Genomic DNA, 20163 nt, shown 5'->3' with positions numbered 1-20163 from the left:
TTAAAGGCTAAAATCTCCAAAGATTCAGTCCGTGAACTGCATGTTCCATCATATCACACATCCCAGCAGTTTGTTCTGACAAATGTATGTACGCTGTACCCACAGACCAATGGGGCATGCTCTAGCCCAGCCTTTATTTATATTTACTACTCACACTTACTGTGCATGAGGATAGCACACAAAAACCAAGCATAGTGTCATGGTTTAACCCCAGCCAGCAACTAAGCACCACACAGCCGCTCGCTCACTCACCCCCATCCAGTGGGATGGGGGAGGAAATCACAGAAAAAAAAGTAAAACTCCTGGGTTGAGATAAGAACGGTTTAATAGAACAGAAAAGAAGAAACTAATAATGATAATGATAACACTAATAAAATGACAACAGTAGTAATAAAAGGATTGGAATGTACAAATGGTGCGCAGGGCAACTGCTCACCACCCGCCGACTGAGACCCAGCCAGTCCCCGAGCTGCCATTCCCTGCCCCCCACTTCCCAGTTCCTAAACTAGATGGGCCGTCCCATGGCATGGAATACATCGTTGGCCAGTTTGGGTCAGGTGCCCTGGCTGTGTCCTGTGCCAACTTCTTGTGCCCTGGCTGGGCATGAGAAGCTGAAAAATCCTTGACTTTAGTCTAAACACTACTGAGCAACAACTGAAGACATCAGTGTTATCAACATTCTTCACATGCTGAATTCAAAACATAGCACTGTACCAGCTACTGGGAAGACAGTTAACTCTATCCCAGCTGAAACCAGGACACATAGAAAGACAGAATCCCCTCTGCTTGATTGCTACTAGCATTGCAATGCAGAAAAGGAGAAACAAAAATATGAAGGTTAGAATGAAGATTCTGAAGGACTGGAGAACACAATTAGCTTGAAAAGGAAGTTGGTAGGAAAATGTGAGACTGAAGCCAAAGGAGGTAAGGGAAAGCAGTGTCTGGTGAGGAACTGAACTGGACAGAGGAAAGAGTCTCAACTGGCTGAGCTGGACAATCATAGCTAGGAAAGGGCAGGGGGAAGTTACAGACTGAGAAGGAAGGGAAATAGATCTGACAAAAAGACCAAGAAGAGGGCACATACAGGTGGGAGGCTAAGAACAGAAATACCAGTCTCTAGGCCACCAGAAGTGAGGAGAAAGGGAGGTTAGGAAGAACCATACAGTACTAGAATTGGGATTGATTAGACTAGATTTCATGGTGATCTCACAACTTAAAGCAAGCAGGCCAAAGAAAATAATAAATGAAAAGCAAGCTGATGACATCTCTATGATATATTACCTGCCATCCAGAAGGAGAAATAAGTTTAATAGAATACATACAGGTGTTGTTATATTACAGCTGGCACATACGAAGCATTCATGACCACACGACCAATGCGATATACTCTGAAGACAGCCCAGCCCCATCTGGCTCAATTTCAGGCAGTATGAAATAGAAATTCCTATGTAACAGGACACACAAGAACAGTATCACAAGGACTGCACTCATTCAGCATCTGAACCATTTCAAGGATCTGGCAAATAACCTAATCCATAACCAGGTACTGGCTACTATCGCTGTAACCACAAATGCAAATTGCAGCCAGCAGGTGCAGAACCAGCCAGTGACTGGGATAAAAATGTTCTAGAAGGTGACCCCTTAAGAAGAAAAGGTTATCAAGTAGTGCTGACCATCAATTAGCAACTCTGAGGTTCAAAGACAAATTCAAGACCCATATTTTCACACAAATCTTGTCACAAATAACAGTCTTTAAAAAGCGAAAGCACCACTCCTCCAAAATGTAACAACCATGATAACAATTATAAGAATGACAACTATTTGAGCACACTCTCTCTGGAGTAGCACAAAGGAAGGATACAGTAGAGTCTAGAGTCAGAAAATTACTTACCATATTTTTGGATGGCCCCTAAATTTAAAAAAGTTTTATTACCCAGTTTGATTTATTTATACTTCCATTCAATAACTGAATGAGACAAAAACCCCAAGGAAGTTAAATACATCTTGATCACAGCTGCTATAAAAGTTATGCTGTGGGGTGAAACTGATGCCTTCAAATTACTGGTTCATTAATTGCATTCCATACCTATGAAGTTTAAACTTGAAAGGTAATATGGTTCCAAAAATAAGAAACCAGAACATTCCAGATGATATCCAGCCTCATTAATGAGTTAACTAAATGGATAAGGGAAGTAGTGTCCAGTAATTATTTGTAATTTATTAAATGAATCAGCTATAATGTCTTCAGCATATATACTGACTAACAAGAAGAAACAAGAAAATCAAAAATTAAAGTTGGAAAAACAGTGTGATTCTGACACACTGAACATGTTTATTTCTTGGTTACTTATTATCAAATGTTATGCCAAAATGTCTGTCACTACATATTCTCACATTTAAAATGTAATACAGTTCATCATAGTCATTAACAATGACCAACATAATTTTGTCTGTCAACAATAGTTATGGTACATAAAAAACACACCCTTAAAAATGCATACTCAAAACTGGCCAAGTTAAGCAGTCTAAACCATTTCTATCCTCTGTTCAGAGGCCTCAGAACATAATTCATGTTATATTGTGAATCCATTATCCTTCACAGGACTTGCAAACCAGAAAGGGCTTGAGAATTAACACATTTCTGTTATCTCTTGTACAGCCTGTACATGAGATGGCAAATGATGGATGCAATCCCACTGTTCAGATATAAAAGGGGTTGCTGTAACCAAGATAATTTGTCTCAGCAATTTTCAACATTTGGGAAATACAACTAGTCCATTTAATTCAATGTTCTAGGCCAGAACATCTTTTACATCTGACATCTTCCTTAACTCATATCTTCCATATCCCTAGCTAAGCATTTAAATACACATAACTTACTATAGCATTACCAAAAAGCCTTGTGTTCTCAGTCTCTTCCTATCTGAAATATTACATCTGAGCTCTAAGGAACCTACTAGATTCAGTGTGTCTCAGTTCGTTCCACTTCAGTACCAGTCCTTATCCTCTTATGTTGTCACAAGCATAGCTCCTGTCTCAAATCAGAGGAACTGAGCACTTCTTGATGGCCTTTCAGATTGCAGTTACCTGCTTTCTGCACCAAGGTCTCACAAAACCAACTTGGATGCCTCAACTTACATAAACCTGTTTTTTGGGTCAAACATTGCAAAGCCCAGCATTAAAACATCCACGACACTGCTTGCAGGCAAATTTCTGTGCCCAGAGTACCACTATTTTTAATAGGCCTCCACATCCAACAACCCAGAAGAAAAAGAAGAAAAGCACTTGAACACCATGAATAGCAAGAAACATGGGTGAGCGGTGCTTTGCAAAAGCAAAGGATTGCCAATTAGGTTGGTTTGTTTCAGATAAGGAAAGTGAACTAATTCCCATGTTTACAAGAACAGCTTGACATTTTCAGTTACTTTCTTGTGCGTGTGTTTTCACTGGAAATGTTATGGCATGTCTTAATAACAACACAGGATCAGACCAAAAGTTCACTTTGCTCAGAAATACTGCAGGTATATCCAGCCTCAGGTAATTTATAAATATTCATTTATCAATTTGTTCTAAAAGCCTTTTATATTGGATATTCAGATTAACAAAATTTCTCTAATTGATCCCTTGCAGAAAATCACTCAAGTATGGACTCACTAACCTTCCCTGTAATAAATAGTAGCATACACAACTTAGCTACCGTAAAGATGTTTTAACGCTTTTGCCAACCTCCTTTGCTGTTTGCCTAGTCTTACTTGTGATGGGGAAAAAAAAAAAAAAAACAAAAAACCAAAAGAGATATTTGCCACACAAACATGATAAATATGTCACAAAAAGCTGTCTGGTTCCTATTAAATTACATCAATATGCAGTAACTAAAAAGCCAAAGCCATTTATTCTTCAGAAATTCAGAGACATAACAGGTTTGTAACCAAGATTTGAACCCAGGCTAAAAATACCTGTAACTTCCGTGTTTTAATTTAGTTGTATTTTAACAGCAGACTTTACATGCACAGATCCTTTAATTTCAGTGCTTGATCAAGATTTTTGGGGGTGTTTTTTGTTGGGTTTTAAGTGATTTTTCAGACTTAACATTATTTCTACATGTATGCAATTCCTGATATTCGTATGTCTACTTTCTTTTCATTCTCCCCAGCATTTATATAGTACCTACAACTCTTCTACTATTTCAGTTACCAGGCAATAGACTGTAGCAAAGTAACATAAAACTTCCATGAACATAAAACTGCATAATTCTGAAGAGAGAGATTCTTCAGGGCAGTAGAGAACACCGAGATTACCAGATTGGAAACTTGCAATATGTAAACTAATACAGTAAAACCGTTGGGAAAAACAAATTCTGACTTTTCGACTAAAAACAATCTGAGTTTTCAACTAGTTCAAAGCAAAATCCAAGGAGCCCAGCCAATCCTGGTTCCTTTGAAGTCAATAGGAACATGCCAAGCTGGCATGGTAATGCCACTGTTGAACTGGTTGCTGCCTCCCAATTTTTCTATACCTATTTTTGAACTGAACAGTCAAACTCACTTAGTCTTTCAATTTATCTTAACCGACATCAAAATAATACACTTCTATATTACCACATCACTTTTATAACAGTTGACTGGAATAAAGGAACTAATGAAAACAAGTAATTGAAATTAAAATACCTGTTATGGAACAGTACACTATGTGAGGAGCAATCTTTTTAATGTCTTCATAACCTAGACCCATTTCAGCCAGTTTCCCAGGGATGTAGTTTTCCACAAAAACATCAGACACTGCTGCAAGCTTTAGAAAAGAAAAGTAGTAAGATTTGTCAATGAGCTTCCAAAAGTTCAATAAATTCCTCACATAACTTCATTTAAAAATGTCACTAATCAAAATGGCTCCAGTCTTTCTGACAAAAGAAAACTTACAAACCTAGAGGCATGGTTTTGGCCTGTTAGAATGTGCATCTCTGCAAACTACATATTAGAGATGCTGTGTATCTAGAAAGACTGTCAAAATCCTAAAGCAACTAGACAAAACTGTAATATATTATCAGTATCACATCAATTTCCCAAGACTTGACAATAGTTTACAGAACAATGATCACCTTTATAGCTACACTTAACTTGAGAAAAGAGGGGGGACAGAGGGAGAGAGAATGCTTCTTTATCCTTCAGACTTTTTCTACCTTAGAAATAATTTTATAAATTGTTTTTCATTTTAAAATAATTGATTACAATTACTGTAACAGAGGCCATATATCTCACTTCCTGTATGTAGAAGCAGAATAGGGAGCCCAAAAATTTTTTTAAGTTAAAATGAACACCTTATAGTCACCTCAATTAGAATAGTGCTGTCAAGCTCTGCAATGTGACTTTCTCCATCACATATAAATGAATGACCTAGTCCAAAAATCTACTGAAGATAAAGATTATCATATATACTTGATGGGCTTTAAATTATTTTTTTCTTATAAAAATTATCTACATGTTTCAATAAGACTAAAACTAATTAAGAACTCCTGAAGCAAGAGAACTACATATTAAAAGAAAAATGTATGCCTTGGGGGAGGTGGAGGTTTTTTGCTTGGTTGTTCCTGTCCCCAGGAATTTAACAAACTATTCCCTTACAGGTACACATGTTTGTGCACACATTTTTAAGCATAACCTAAAACATTTAGGTTTTTAATGCTATTTGCAGCTGATCAGTCGCATTCTCTGAAACTACCATGTCACTGTCTGATGAATATATACAGTATATTAGACCAGGTTCTATAAACTAGTGTCATCATAACAGCAATCACAATCACAGTCATTTTTGTTCTAGCATGTAGGCTGTTCAGCTGAGCTTAAGGTCAAAGAAGCTGCCAAACCAGCAAGTATTTAACAGGAAAGATAGAAACTAATTCTTATTCAGACATGGCAGCACACAACTTCTAAATAGTTTAACTGAATGCATGGAAGCGACATTAATCAGAAACTAAGTTTAGCATGCAGTAAAGGTGCATTTTAAAACAGGTTATTAAGTATTTTTGAAGTGGCTATGTCAAGAACCTGTAGGACTACAGTAAAATGAAAAACAGTCTCCAGATTCTTAATGAGCATTGCAGGGTTTCAGTGTGGACAGCTGGCTGGTTTGTTAATTCATGATTCCATAGAAGTGAACAGAACATAACTTCACAGAAGTTATTAAAAACAAGGCATTTGTTACAGGAAGGTTCTCAAGAAGATCCAAGTTTCCCCAGAGCTAAAGCATTTGCTAGTAAAAACAGAAGTAGGTCAGACAGATCTACAGCTCTCCCAATCCTCTATGCAGGACAGCAGATCAAGCTACCAAAGTAAGGTAAGGGGAACACAACAGGGGCAAGCTATTTTTTTATTTTTTTTTTTAATAGCATGCCTTTATGAAAAATAACTTAAGGGGGTTTTATTTTCTCTTTAAATCCTTCATAGTTCATACATAAATACTCTTCAAACTAATAATACTACAGCCTTAGCTTAATTCATTCAAGAGACAAAATCAGTTACAACTTGTGTATTGCTTTCACTGGTATTTTATAATCTATTCAATTTACAGTGATTGTATGGGCTAAAATGGTTTGAGAGTTGTTGTCCATCTCATACTGAAGAACTATCATCTCCTAGAAGCCACTGAGGAATAAAGCATGTCATACAGTACTGTAACAAAAATCACCATAACCCTGGACTTGGCAGCATACATGGGACAGCAGCAGTGCTAAGTGGGGATACAATGACTTGGGCCCAGTTTAGCTATGTATATATTCTCAGAAATGGACATGAATTTCTAAGACACCTTACAAGTGCTCTCAGCTCTGCCACTGAAGTTTTCATGACACTTGGAAATAGCCTTTAATGTGTAAAGGCAGCACTCTGTGTATAGTACTTTTCTTGATGCTCACTGAACCAAGCATAGGTACCCAGGGTTCTGCCACTGTGGGGAACTGAATTCAGACTCTGATCCAAACAAACTATGTTATTAAAACTCAAAGGGATTTTCAGTCTCAATGGGATTTTAAGTCCACTGTCAAATGAAATTTCACAATTCATGTCCTACAAGTCCTCTGAACATATCACTTGCATTTTAACCTCTACTAACAGAGCAATACAATGCAAGCCTGAGTTGGAGTACTATGTATTCCAGATAGGACACTGATATGCTCAATGTCTATGCCTCAGGAAAGAAAAAAGGCATCATGCATGCCAAAATAGTTATTAAATTGAGTAACAAATAATGATGCTACTAACTTTATAAAGCAAACTATTCATACCTTTTGGCAGTTTTGTTTGGGGTGAGGTGTGTTTGTTTTTTACAAAAGCTCCACACAGAGGAGAACGTGCATACACACACGTATGAACATATACATACAAACACACATATTTGTGTGTGTGTGAATAGTTTGCTTTATCAAGTGAGAAAGCAGACATGAGACATGCTGACCTATCAGCTAAAAGTAATAGAAGGGAAGAAGGAGTGCCATCAGCTCCCAGCAAACTGAATTCTCCCAAGTTCTTCATGAATAAAGAGAAAAGTTAATTAGTTAAGGCTAAATACTCCAGAGACAGGTATCCTCAAGGTTCTTAAAAGGAGCTTCTGACAATGACTGCTGAATAATGCTCTAAAGAGATATTGAGCCACATTACAACAAAAGGATGTCAGAGCATGGGACTGGTGTGCATACCATCACTGAAGAGAAAAAAAAAAATTTTCATTCAGGAAGATATACAAATATACGGAAGGCAGTTAACAGTAAGCCAAAAGCATTAGTAAGGAAGACAAGGTTACAAGTGACACAGAATAAAGAAACATTAAAAAGACCAAAGAAAAATGTTGTGAGAATCATGTAATCATGAAAGAGCAGACCCTTGGACAAGTATTTTGTAGTGCTGTGCCAAAGGAAGAAAAGCAGCCAGGACTCCTGTTTAACAGATTTCTTCAGCTCACTTGATACTACTGACTGAATTATCAAGGCTGTGCTTTTGTCATATACCTGAAGACTCTCTACTCCCTTGTTTTTAATATGATTCTAGATTCTGAGATTTGCCCTCTTCTACCTATATGGAATTTACGAGAGGGAGAAACAAAATTTATTCTAACCATGTTACCTTTCTTAATAAAAAAATTATAACCTTATTACTTTTCTTTGTAGGGCTTAGAGCTCAGGAGACGATTATTATTTATGTATGAGTAACTAGTGTCACAAACCTGAATTTCTTCTTGCCATCAATTACTTTACAGGCATGAACGCTACTTTTCATAGTAACAAATAAATTGCTGAGCAACACTCGATTCTATACACACCTGTCCTGATGTTACCAGGAGACAAGTGAAGACAAAGGCCTGTTATAGATAACTTCACTTTACATATTCCTTTTGATAAAACACCAAACAGAAGAAGTTATATTCTGGTTCCATTTGAGATGCAATAATGGAATGTCAAGACCTCTGCACCAAATACTTCCAAAAACTATCACTCTAAATCAAGCAGAACAATGAACAACTCCACAAGTAGAGTCACATTTCCATAATGCCTCATCACTTCAGTCCACAATGTTGCTATATCACAGATGGGGATGCCCTTGATTTAAGGAACAGAAAGCTGTAGTGGTTATGAAAGCAACTTTAATAAAGGATAGAAACTATAAGAAACAATTTTGTCACAAGAGATCTCCTCATTTCCACAGCTAGCATGGTAAATACTTAGAGTTAGTTCTCTCACTGGAAATTCCATAACGTCGCATCTTAGGAACTAACTCTCATACATGCTTGACTATTTCAGTGACATCAAGCTAAGGGAAAAATTAATATTGCTGCTGGCAAGAACCATTTGTTTGTATCTCTAAGTACTCTTACTGCCAGCTATCCTATCTTCAGCATCATGGTTGCTCTACATTACAGTGATACAAGAGATCTTACCAGTAATAAAAGGGTGGGAAGCCCAGCACTGAGCTGACAGAGAGGATGCTGCTCATGTCTTGCATGACAAATGAGGGAGAAGAAAGTTGCTGCTTTGATTTAAAAATTATGTGGGATTTGAACTCAAGCAGGCACCTGAGCCTCAAGCACAAAGGTTATATTGCAAATTCTTAAGTCACCAGCCATTCAACTCCACAGAGCATAAAAAGGTTATCCATATTGTAGGCAGAAAGTTATACATTTAAAACCAGAATCAAGCAGTAACCTTCCTTCATAAATGTCAAGATGAGACAAGGGGAACTTCCTAGCCACAAACAGTGGCAGTCACATAAGAAGCTTATGCTGAAGCCATCTTTTCTCCAGCTCACCCTGACTCATAGGCCCAGCTGCCTTTAACTCTTCAAACAAGTCCAGCCCACACATGCAGAATCAGTGGACATTTTGCATAAAATAGTTTTTCTTTCACCATTTTTAAAGATCAAATAACAAGCTAGCCTTCTTATGCAAGAGGAAGATTTTTAATAGCCCTTATTCAGAATATCACTAGTTTATCCAAAAACACATCTGTATTATACCATGCAAAACTATTCCAAATGACAGTGTCTGTTTCCAAAACCTTTAGAAGACAAACATACAGGTTCATAACAAATCAACAACAAATGGTTCTGTTCTGCAAAGAAAAAAGGTACTGCAGAATCCTTGGCTTATAAACTCCAAAGATTTCCATATAAAGTTGACAGGGAAGAAAAAAGGTCAAAAGTATCAGACAACTTTATCTATTTCCATTTCATGCAATATTCCCAACAAAAAATACTACCAGATAAATTACACTTATTGCAGGACACATACAGCCTCACTGTGAAAAAGTGATAGGAACTAATACTGAAACAAACTAACAGAAGCCAGCTCACCCTCTTACATGTGTTAGTACTGCAGAGTTAAAAACACAGCACTAGCAAGTAGCAGGTCTTACATTTCTCAATAAATAAAAAGGGATGACAAAGTACAAGTTTCACAGAATGTGGAATGGGATGTTTTTATTAATTTTTCAATGGAAAAATGGATCACCCTTAAAAGACTCTTACATTCTGAACAAGATAACAAATATTAAGTTCGACCTACAGGACAGTATTTCTCAGAAATATGCACAGCAACTGAAGTCATGAATACACAGTAACATTAAAAAACCTGCAAATACTGGAGCCCACTATCTCCACTTCGTAAGCTGCTCACTGACTTCATTAGATCAGTCCAGCTTGACTGTTTCTAATGACGTAGTACAGCAAGATCAAATACAGCAACAGTGAAAGGAAAGCACTAGGCTGTTAAGACCTTTTCTTCACAATATTTCATTTGAAGCTTCTGATGACATTTTCATGTAGATTTTATATCTATAATCATTAGAAATTACACTGAACATTCAGTCCAAAAATCACAGAGTACAGAGGCTATATATACTGTAATTTAACAAATTTACTGCACACATTTTTAATTATGAGATATCAAATAAATACTTGAAATGCAGAGTTTATTCTTTATTACTTAGGATCAAAACAATACAAAACAGGCACAGTTTGCATGCTATCAAAACATACCTCTCTGATTAGCTTTGCTCCTTTTGAATCCTTCATGTTGATAGCTATACTCTGGGGATTAAAAAAAACAAGAGTAATTTATGTAAAAGCCCTTCTGGTGATTATCAGCCTCTTCTAGAGATAACCAACAGTCAAGTTTCACACCACAGCTATATCAATTAAGTAAATTTTAACACAGACCCCACCTCCCCCTGCAAAAAAAATTCTGCTGGTAAAACAAAGTGAACTGTCTCACCAATGGATCAGACAAGCACCAAAACAAGTCTGACGTGCAGCTGGGAGCTGCACTGCAGTCTGTTCACTGTATGTTTGCACAGCACCTACTACTGCAAGTACATGTGGGGACACCACAAACATTTGTTTGAATAACAACAAGCCATTAAACAGCTCAGGCATGTCACGAAACCATCTTAATCCTGAAGTTTCACAAGCTTTAGCCAACCTAACTGTGGTATGATGCCTGCTCTCCTCCAGCTCCAGCTGATGCAGGTCAGGTGAGTTGATGCACCTGAAAAACCTGATCCTTCAAATAAAATAACCCTTAGTTTCAACAGGGTTCATTTTCAGTCGATTTGTTCCAGCAACTGAGGACTGGCAGGACCACTCTTGCTTTTTGAATTTGCCTCAGCTGACCACAGCACCACACCAGAAGTTTGCAGCCTTCTTTGTTCAAAAGAACTCTTTGCTCTTCTCCTGAAATTTATTCATAACTTAAGGCCAATTTAACTATTGCTCAGTGACATACATTAAGAATCAAAGTGTTATGTCTTCAGTTGTAATTATAGAAAACTTAGGCTAATGTTCAATACCACACTCCATTTACCTTTTTATTTCTATTGACACTGAGAAAATAAACACTTTCTGCTCCAGCAAAAGGTGGGCCCCAGGCTCTTGTATCATCACCAGCTCCTGAAAGAAATACCATCACATTTTCATAGCTGCCCAATATTATACTGCCAACAAATAAAAAGTTTTCCTCCCACATCATATTTAAACCACCTAAGCTTCATCTAGCAGGCACAACAAAAATTAGTTTAATATATATATTTTAGGATATTTGCGTCAAAAAAAACACCTAAAAGTGAATGTGATTAAGCAAAGTGAACATAGAGTTTGCTAGTGCCGGGATTACTTTTAGGCTTCAAAATACTAATAGAGCCACACACCACCAAAGTATTTGTGGGGTTTTTGGTTGTTTTTTGTTTGTGGGTTGTTTTTTTGTTTTCCTTTTGGTTTGGGGGGGTGGGGCACGGTGTTTGTTTTTAACTAAAAGCAGAGCCACAATGCCATTCTTTTAGGCAATCCGGAAGAATTTAGTAGAAGCTCTTGTCTTGCACCAAGTCACAGAGGGCACATGGTTAACAAACTATTCCTGAAACACTCTGGACACAACATCAAGATACCACTGATCAGCTATAACTTCTTAAGCTGCATGCTGCAGAACACCAACAAAAAGAAGCACTTGCTATAGCTGGTGCAATCCCCCACCTCCAGCCCTTCCAGACATGCTGCTGCCTTACAGAAAGGCAAGATGGCATTACAGCTGCTGCAGACACTGATGTCGCTGTATCATTTATGCTTAATTTCCAAGTTTAAACCTTTCTTAAAGGTCACAAAGACTGGCAATCTATTTTAATTAGAATTAAAGCTAAATTTAAATTTAGATATAATCACAATCCCAAGTGCTAGCAAGCATTCCTAGATTTATTTCAATATCTAGACTTCTATCTACTTGCTAACTTCACAAGTGAAAACTTTCTGTAGTGAGGCAACACAGAAGACTCTTTGATACTAGCATAGGTACAGAAACAAGCTGAAGGACCTTTGGTCTTACACAATATAGCCACTGTCATAATTATACTATGGTAATACAAAGTCTACGGTCATTTAAGATCAACTGTGGCAGAAGTTATACAAACATATAAATTATTCATCAACATTTGTCCTGTTTAGTGTCTCAAAGAACAATTTTGGTTCAAGCAGGAAGCTTGGGGGGGAAAAAAACCCTTCCTTCTGTATGCTACCAGTTCAAGCCATTCAAAACAACACATTTCAGCAATACTTTCCATGTAGGATGCTAGTGTGGCTACTATCCTTTATGGATTAATACTCCTGTGAAAGTAGACATCCTCTCACATAAAGACCCAATTACTCACATCCTAAAATGTTTGAAACTCAGAATTCTCAGGCTGCCCTTCTTCACAAAACAAAACTCAGAGCTGGAATGCAAATCTCCAAAACCATTACTTCATACTTAATCACTGACACTGCTCCATTCCTACTACCTAAATACTTGGAATAATACCACTGTCAGTCTCATCTGAGAGTACAAAATTGATGCAGTAATTGATTGTCACAAAAGTGAAAATGTTTGAAATTTAATGTTTGAAACAATAGTGAGTGATTAAGGATGACCCATAGGTTGATGTGACAAAACTTTTGTTAGACATTCAATGTTTTGTTAAATGTTCAAACATTCAATATTTCCTATTTAAAATAAAAATATATGGAATGTAATATGTTTTAGTATCTCAAGTTGTAATTAAATTCAGCAGCTCTTTTCAAAACTAATAACACCAAATGAAAGAAACTTAAAATATGGAAACTTAAAGAAGGAAAAAAATACCTGACATAACATGCAGCTGCTACGGCATAATTACATGCCTCAAATGCGTAATGATGCATAAAACTGAAAGCCAAATGCAGGGAATATTTCTTAAAAAGAACTGAATGCCATGCAATTTGTTATTCTTCTTGTATGGTCTCACAAACTAAAAAGTGTAGTTATTCCATAAGAATGAAGCATTTTTTTTTACCATTACCCAATCCTCAACATCCCTGAATAAGTAGTACATGTGCTGAGTGGAAAAAAAAACACTGTGTTAAGCTAAAGTAAATAAAAATAAAGTAAATACTATTTATAAAGCTAATGACCCAGAGTCCAATCAGCTACACAAGTTTCTGCATCTGAAAACACACACTTGAAGATTGTTAACCTCAGACACTTTCAGCACTAGTATGAAGATTTGCATGCAAATTCAGAAATCTCCCTTTTCCAATGAACTCCCATCTCCATCTACACAGAGATATTAGATCCCAGACTTTAAAGATACAACTACCTCATGCAGAAAATAACTTTTGTCACTTTGCACAATTCCAAAGAAAGATTTCTCTGACAAGCTAATTTTTAATTAACAAGCTGTAACTGTACTGGAATATTAAAACTATTCTACCAGTGTCATGGTCTAACCCTAGCCAGCAGCAAAGCACCACGCAGTTGCTCACTCCTCCCCCACCCAGTGGGATGGGGGAGAAAATCAAGAACAAGTGAAACTCATGGGTTGAGATAAAAACAGTTTAGTAATTTAAATAAAAATTAATAAAAATAATATAATAATAATAATAATGAAAAGGAAGATTACAAGAGTGAAATATAAACCAAGAAAGACAGGTGATGCACAATGCAATTGCCCACCACTTGCTGACTGATGCCCAGTTAGTTCCGGAGCAGTGATCCCCACCCAGGCCAACTCCCCCCAGTTGATATACTGGGCATGATGTCACATGGTATGGAATGCCCCTTTGGCCAGTTTGGGTCAGCTGTCCTGGCTGTGTCCCCTCCCAACTTCTTGTGCCCCTCCAGCCTTCTCACTGACTGGGCATGAGGAGCTGAAAAATCCTTAACTTAGTCTAAACACTACTTGGCAACAGCTGAAGACATCAGTGTGTTATCAACATTCTTCTTGTACTAAATCCAAAACCCCAACACTATACCAGCTACTAGGAAGAAAATTAACTCTATCCCAGCTGAAACCAGGACAACCAGTCAAAATGCTTGCCAATCCCACTAGATCTCTATAGTATTATACAAAAGCAGTGCTAACAAAACACATATATATTTTAAGTGTTCATATTACCTTTCTTCCTTGTAATAGTAAGGATGAAAACAGAAGGTGGAATTTCTGTTTCCAAAATTAAAGTGCCTGTCATTTTATCAGTATTCTAATCCTGAGTAGTAAAATGTATTCCCATTTAAAATTATTTAAGACATGTTGGCTCAAAGGCAAGGGAGCTGAAGATTCTGAATTCCCAAATGGGAAAAACATGTTTTCCATAATTCTTATATAACTAATTGCTGGAAGGATTTGTATGTTTGTCAAATTTTACATGTCAAACACTACGCCTAAAACCCTGTTTTAACCCTCTCACCACATTACAAAGAAACACCAGACACCTAAGCATTCACAAGCCCAATTTAAAATCTAAGCAAAGTCCAAACAATTCAAACAAAATCAATTTAGTTTTGAGTGATTGAATAAGGCACTTTTGTAAGGGGTGACTCAGTACCAATTTGTACATTAATATATCTGAAGAAGTTACCTGACCTTACAACTTCAACTTTCTCACACTCTTTTCTAAATATAGACACAGACTACTTCTGATCAAAGCACACATATGTGGAGCACAGTGTTAAGCTTTAAGCAAAGAGATCATACATGTATAAGCAAACCTACTAATACCTAGCTCTCTATACCATGCCAGAAATAGTACCAGGATGTAAAATATTCTCAAAACTTGAAAACTGCTGGCTCAAAAAAAAATATACAAATACCTACATAATTATTTCTTAGCACAATACCATACACACACTCTCACCAAAAACATACCGTTACCAAATAAAGGTAGTATTGTCTTTCTAAATATTTTCAAAAGTTTTCAATCTTGCATTCTCAGTCATATTACTTAAATTACATAAAAAACTATTTGTTAAACTAGCCCACATTCTTATATCTAAAATAGATAAACAAAAATCTTACCTGGTCTTTCCACTTTGATAACTTCAGCCCCTAGATCGCCTAAAATCATCGTAGCAAAGGGCCCTGCAAGCACCCTGTAACATTAAAAAAGATTGTTTTCTTAGTTTTTCCTATCAGAATATTTGCATCTAGACAGACTGTTCCAAATTACAGACAAAACACAAACCTTGTTAAATCAAGAATTTTCACAGCATCCAATGGCTTTACATTACTAGCACCTGGCAAGAAAGAGAAAACAGTTACTTACTCCTGAATTATTTTTTTTGTACAATGTTTCTCATTGGTAGTCTAAAACACTGTTTTTATGACACTCTCCCATCACCCTCCCCAAATAAAGAATAATAAAGCTTTCTGCACAGATAGGTTATCAGGAGTATGTTATGTTAGTAAATCCTTTCAAAGTTGGAAAATGTTATGGTTAGCATTGCAGAACCTATTCTAAACACCTAGCAATTCTACAATAAAGGCACTTTTTAGAGATATTTTTATATGTTCTTTCCATAAACACTCATCTAGCTTTTAAAGACTTATCTGAAGAAAGATCCAATAAAAGCATAGCAAGCAACATCAGAATGACACAAACTAAAACTAACGGGTAGCAGACCCGTGCAAAGCATAGTATCCTCACAAAGTGTTTTGATCTGTGTAGACCTATGCATTTGCATCACACACACAAAAAAAAGAGTATCTGCATTTCAAAAAAAGAGGTTACAAAACTGAAGACAGAATACATGACCTGAGGAAATACTCATTCTATCTTTAACTTTCAATGGCAGTCGCATATGCAAGATACTAAGAAATCACAATGCTTTCCTCCTTTCCCTCACCCTTTCCAACGTGAACAGCTCTAAGAAACCACAGCAGTGGCAGTAAGCATCACAGACAGAGCAAGCCACCTCATAGCTCTAGATCACAGGTTTAGCAACTCTCTCTTTGGTGACCTTGGGTTATCTTCTGCTAACACAGTGTCTTTAATTGCAGGCTGGGGATGCAAACACTTCACCACCCCATGTGGATGGTAATTTCATTACTATTTGGAAAGTGGTCTCATACCACACACACAAAAAAACCCACCACACCTAGCCAGTAACACCACAAAGATTATACAATACTAACCCGTGGTAAGCATATCTTTTCGGTGTTTGTCCAGGTAAGAGAAAGATGTAAAACATGGGGGAAAAAACACCACAAAAAAACCCAAATAATTCAAGCATAGACTTCTTTACAGAACACGAAGGAGAAAAGAACCACAGTCCCTCAAAGCATGCAGGGCAGTGTGGTGTGTCTCCAGAGTAATGCAGCATTGAATGCCTGTGTTACCTGCTCCACACTTCCTCCATCAGACCTGAGCAACCCTTCAGTCACCCCCCATAACTCTCCCTCCTACCTTACTGTATATATGGTAAGGAGATGGATATAGAGAGATATTCATAATAAAAAAGCTACAGAGATATGAAGCAGCATTAGGAATTCAAGACTTCTGCTAAAACGTTTTCATTCACCATACTGCTCTCAGTGAGAACACTTGCATCCCATTCTTCATCTTCAAGACATTTTCCTCAATTATTACCAATCACTCCAGAGGGATATGATCTTAACATGTTTTGGGTTTTAATACGATATGCAGACCAAACAGCATGTTGAAAACAAGCTCATCTAGGACTGACCATCTATTTCGCACATTTCAAAGCCTTTGGAAAAACTCAGGCTGCCACCTCTCTTCAATGCTGCACACCTCAGTGAAAGTTCCAAGAAAATACTTGTGCTTGTGCCACATAAACACCACAGATCCTCCAGCGTAACCTCAATTTTATCAAGTTGGCTCTAGTTGAGCAAACACTTAAGCATATGCTTGTCTGTTAAGGAACCAAGTGCACCACCTGCTTCACAATGGCATTACTCTGCGTTTACAGAAAACAGGTAAACAACACCTTTACTGAAGAGCGCAGCTCCCTAAAAAAAAATATCATTTTAGTTAACAAAAAGGGTCCATCTTCCTCTATTCTTTCCACACCTTTTAAAGCTCCACTCTCTCACTCGATAGCTCACTTATTCTCCTCCTGAGCCAGCATTTAGCGTTACTTATATTTCTTACAGATACACTACCAGAACAAGTTTTCAGAGCCAACAGGTTCTCTGCCTGGGCTGAGTTGCAGGAATCCATAAAGATATTTCTCAAAGAAGCCTATAAAGCGTTAAGATTAGTCTGTAAATATGCATTTAGGCATAACTAAGACTGATGAATCCTTACTAATTATTATATCGTTCACATTATGGTAACATCTAAGACTCCATTCAGGGATTGGGACTCTTCTATAGCTGGAACAGAACAGGGGACTACAGTTGTTGTTTCAGAGACAAACAGACCATTGTGAATTTTTTTTTAAAGTTGGTAAATAACACTGATGTCCACAATGACAAAGAAACACAAGAAAAAGGAGAGATCAAAAGCTTGTGTTTGAAAAGCTGAGGAAAAAAATAGACCTGTTAGCCTCTTCAAACCAGAAGAGCCCAGATATTCAGAAAAGAAAACATATAGGACCTAGACTTGCATTCAAGCAAGACATTAATTTGCTGAAACAATTACAATAGAAAGCCTTCTGACTATCAGAGAAACAGCAGTTTGGGTACACTGATCCTTGGTACCAGAGCACTACCAACCCCTTATTGCAGGAACAAAAAGAAACAAAACCACACCACAAACAGAAGAGATCAGAGTTGATCAGTATTGACCAGAAGCGTCTCCTGTTGTGATGGGGTTTGTTTGGGGTTTTTTTCCCCCCTCACTAGCCTCCTATCAGGCACATACCCAAAGTCAGACTTTTCCCACAGAGTGTTTTTTGTTGGAATTCTGGCTCAATAGTCCAAATTCTCTAAAATGCGATCTTACATTTTTCTCTTGTATTTTTGCTTTTAATTATTCTAGTAATTTGATGACTGAAAGAAAAATCCACTCTCTCAGCTTTAACTATATCCTATTTCTAAACTCTTTATTCCCATGATGCTTGAATTTACTGTAAATTAGACGGTCATATGTATCTTTTATAAATAACTTTGATGAAGAATAGATCCACTGACTCTCAATATCATTTAAACTCTTTAGTTAAGCTCAGAAGGTTGTCCCAAGGTTGGTATAACGTAACAATATGAGTAAGCAACCAAAAGAGAGATCCATCTATAGAACAGAAATTAATTTGCATGCCATATTCCCCAAAAAAAAAAATCTTTCCTTTACACTTGTAAGTGACAGAAGAGGGCATTGAGAAGAGAGCTTATTAGTACATTTAATATTTTGGCACCAATGCAAATTAACAGTAAATAGATTCTGTTCCAGTTACATCCAGTTCCGGAGGACATCACTCCTTAAGTCTATTGTCTCTACTTTGATTGCACAATCAATATTTTTTCAGTTTATACATGCAGCAAGCTACCATCAGATCGATAGGTACACTCCACGCAGGGATGCACTTGGTATGTTCATCTTGGGAAACAGAACTCCAAACTTCCTCCTATTCTAGTGCAATCAACACAATTGGCAGTATTTTTCTATGTTTTTAAGTAAGAGAGAAATCTGAAAGCCAGAGGAAAATTACTCCGTTGCAGCTCGGTTTTATTTTTCTTCATTAAACAAACAAACAACTGTATCAAGTCACGAGTTTTGTAACCTTTGAAAAAAATCAGCCCTAGAACTGGACAGCAGGCACTTCACACACACACACACACCCCCGCCGCCGAAGCCGTCCGCACAGCTAACCCGCTCCCTGCCACCCGCCAAGCGGGGCTGCCAGCAGCGCGGCACGGCCGCCGTGCAAAGTCCAGCTGCAGTTCCACTCGGCAAAGCCCCGCAGCCCGGCAGGGAGCGGAGCAGCGGACCGAGCCCACACAAGCGGCCGCGTCTGCCCCAGGCGCGGCCGCGAGGCGACCCCCGCTCGCCGCCCCACGACGACCTCGCCCCGGCGCCACAGGCCCCGCGGTGCCGGCGAAGGCAGGGCCGGCAGCGAGCTCGGCACCCGGCCACCGGCACGCTGCAGCCCCGTCCTCCTCCTCCTCCTCCTCCTCCTCACCGCAGGCCACGGGGCGGACCGCAGCGCTGCGAGGGAGCGGCGGCAGCCGACCTCCCTCCCGCAGGTCTTCGTCGTCCCTCCCGCCACCCCAGCGAAACGGCGGCACCGCCACAGAGCCCCGGCGGGACTGCACGGGCAGAGGGGCCCGACCAGGCGAGGGAGGGAAGGGGAGGCTGAGGAGGAGGAGAGGGGCGCGGCGCGGCTACCTGCCGGGGGAGCGCCTTCGCCCCGCGCCCCGCCACCGTTCCTAGGGGAGGCGGAGGCGCCGCTCAGGGCGCCGGGGCGGCGCGGCGAGGCGCTGCCGCTAGCAGCTGCGGGGCGAGGGCTCCTCCACAGCCCGCCGCCACAGAGGCGGCTCCTTCTTCCCAGCCCGGCGCGCAGCATCTCCGCGCGCCGCTCGCCCGCGACTCGAGGCAACGCCGAGCAGTCCCGCCGAGCGCCGCGAAAAGGTGCGCGCTTCGCCACACCGCGCAGGCGCCGCTCCGCCACCGCCCCGCCACCGCCCCGCCCCTTCTCCCGCACCCGCGTGGAGTGCCAAATTGTTCCCGGCTTGGGGCGGTGCGCAGGCGCGGGGCGTGGCCTGCCCACCGGAGCTGTCCCCTCCTTTTCCCGCCGCGAGCTCTGGGGCTGCTGGCAGCCGCCGCGGAGGGAGGACCGCGGCGGCGGGGCGGTTCGCCTCGCCTCTCCTCGCCTCTCCTCGCCTCTCCTCGCCTCTCCTCGCCTCTCCTCGCCTCTCCTCGCCTCTCCAGTAGTCCCCGTTGAAAG

At 39.3% G+C, this 20163-nt stretch overlaps 1 protein-coding gene across 4 annotated transcripts in view; it reads right to left on the bottom strand.

Moving 5' to 3' along the window:
- The window catches only part of SUGCT (succinyl-CoA:glutarate-CoA transferase), a 338675-nt gene extending 318813 nt beyond the window's left edge, over nucleotides 1-19862 (bottom strand). For 3 of the 4 annotated variants that reach the window (XM_049816964.1, XM_049816965.1, XM_049816966.1), the window contains exons 1-6: nucleotides 19605-19862; nucleotides 15501-15552; nucleotides 15335-15408; nucleotides 11341-11426; nucleotides 10518-10568; nucleotides 4668-4788 (exon numbers count right to left, since the gene is read on the bottom strand). In XM_049816964.1, coding sequence (XP_049672921.1) covers nucleotides 4668-4788; nucleotides 10518-10568; nucleotides 11341-11426; nucleotides 15335-15408; nucleotides 15501-15552; nucleotides 19605-19782 — 562 coding nt within the window. In that variant the 5' untranslated portion in view covers nucleotides 19783-19862. The remainder of the gene's footprint in view (nucleotides 1-4667; nucleotides 4789-10517; nucleotides 10569-11340; nucleotides 11427-15334; nucleotides 15409-15500; nucleotides 15553-19604) is intronic. The other variant, XM_049816967.1, reaches the window with a different exon arrangement.
- Between the last annotated feature and the right edge of the window lie 301 nt (nucleotides 19863-20163).

This window comes from Accipiter gentilis, chromosome 14 (genome assembly GCF_929443795.1).
Source record: "Accipiter gentilis chromosome 14, bAccGen1.1, whole genome shotgun sequence".
Classification (NCBI taxonomy): Eukaryota; Metazoa; Chordata; class Aves; order Accipitriformes; family Accipitridae; genus Astur; species Astur gentilis.
Note: the sequence above shows the minus strand (reverse complement) of the source record. Positions and strands in the feature narration are given on the sequence as shown.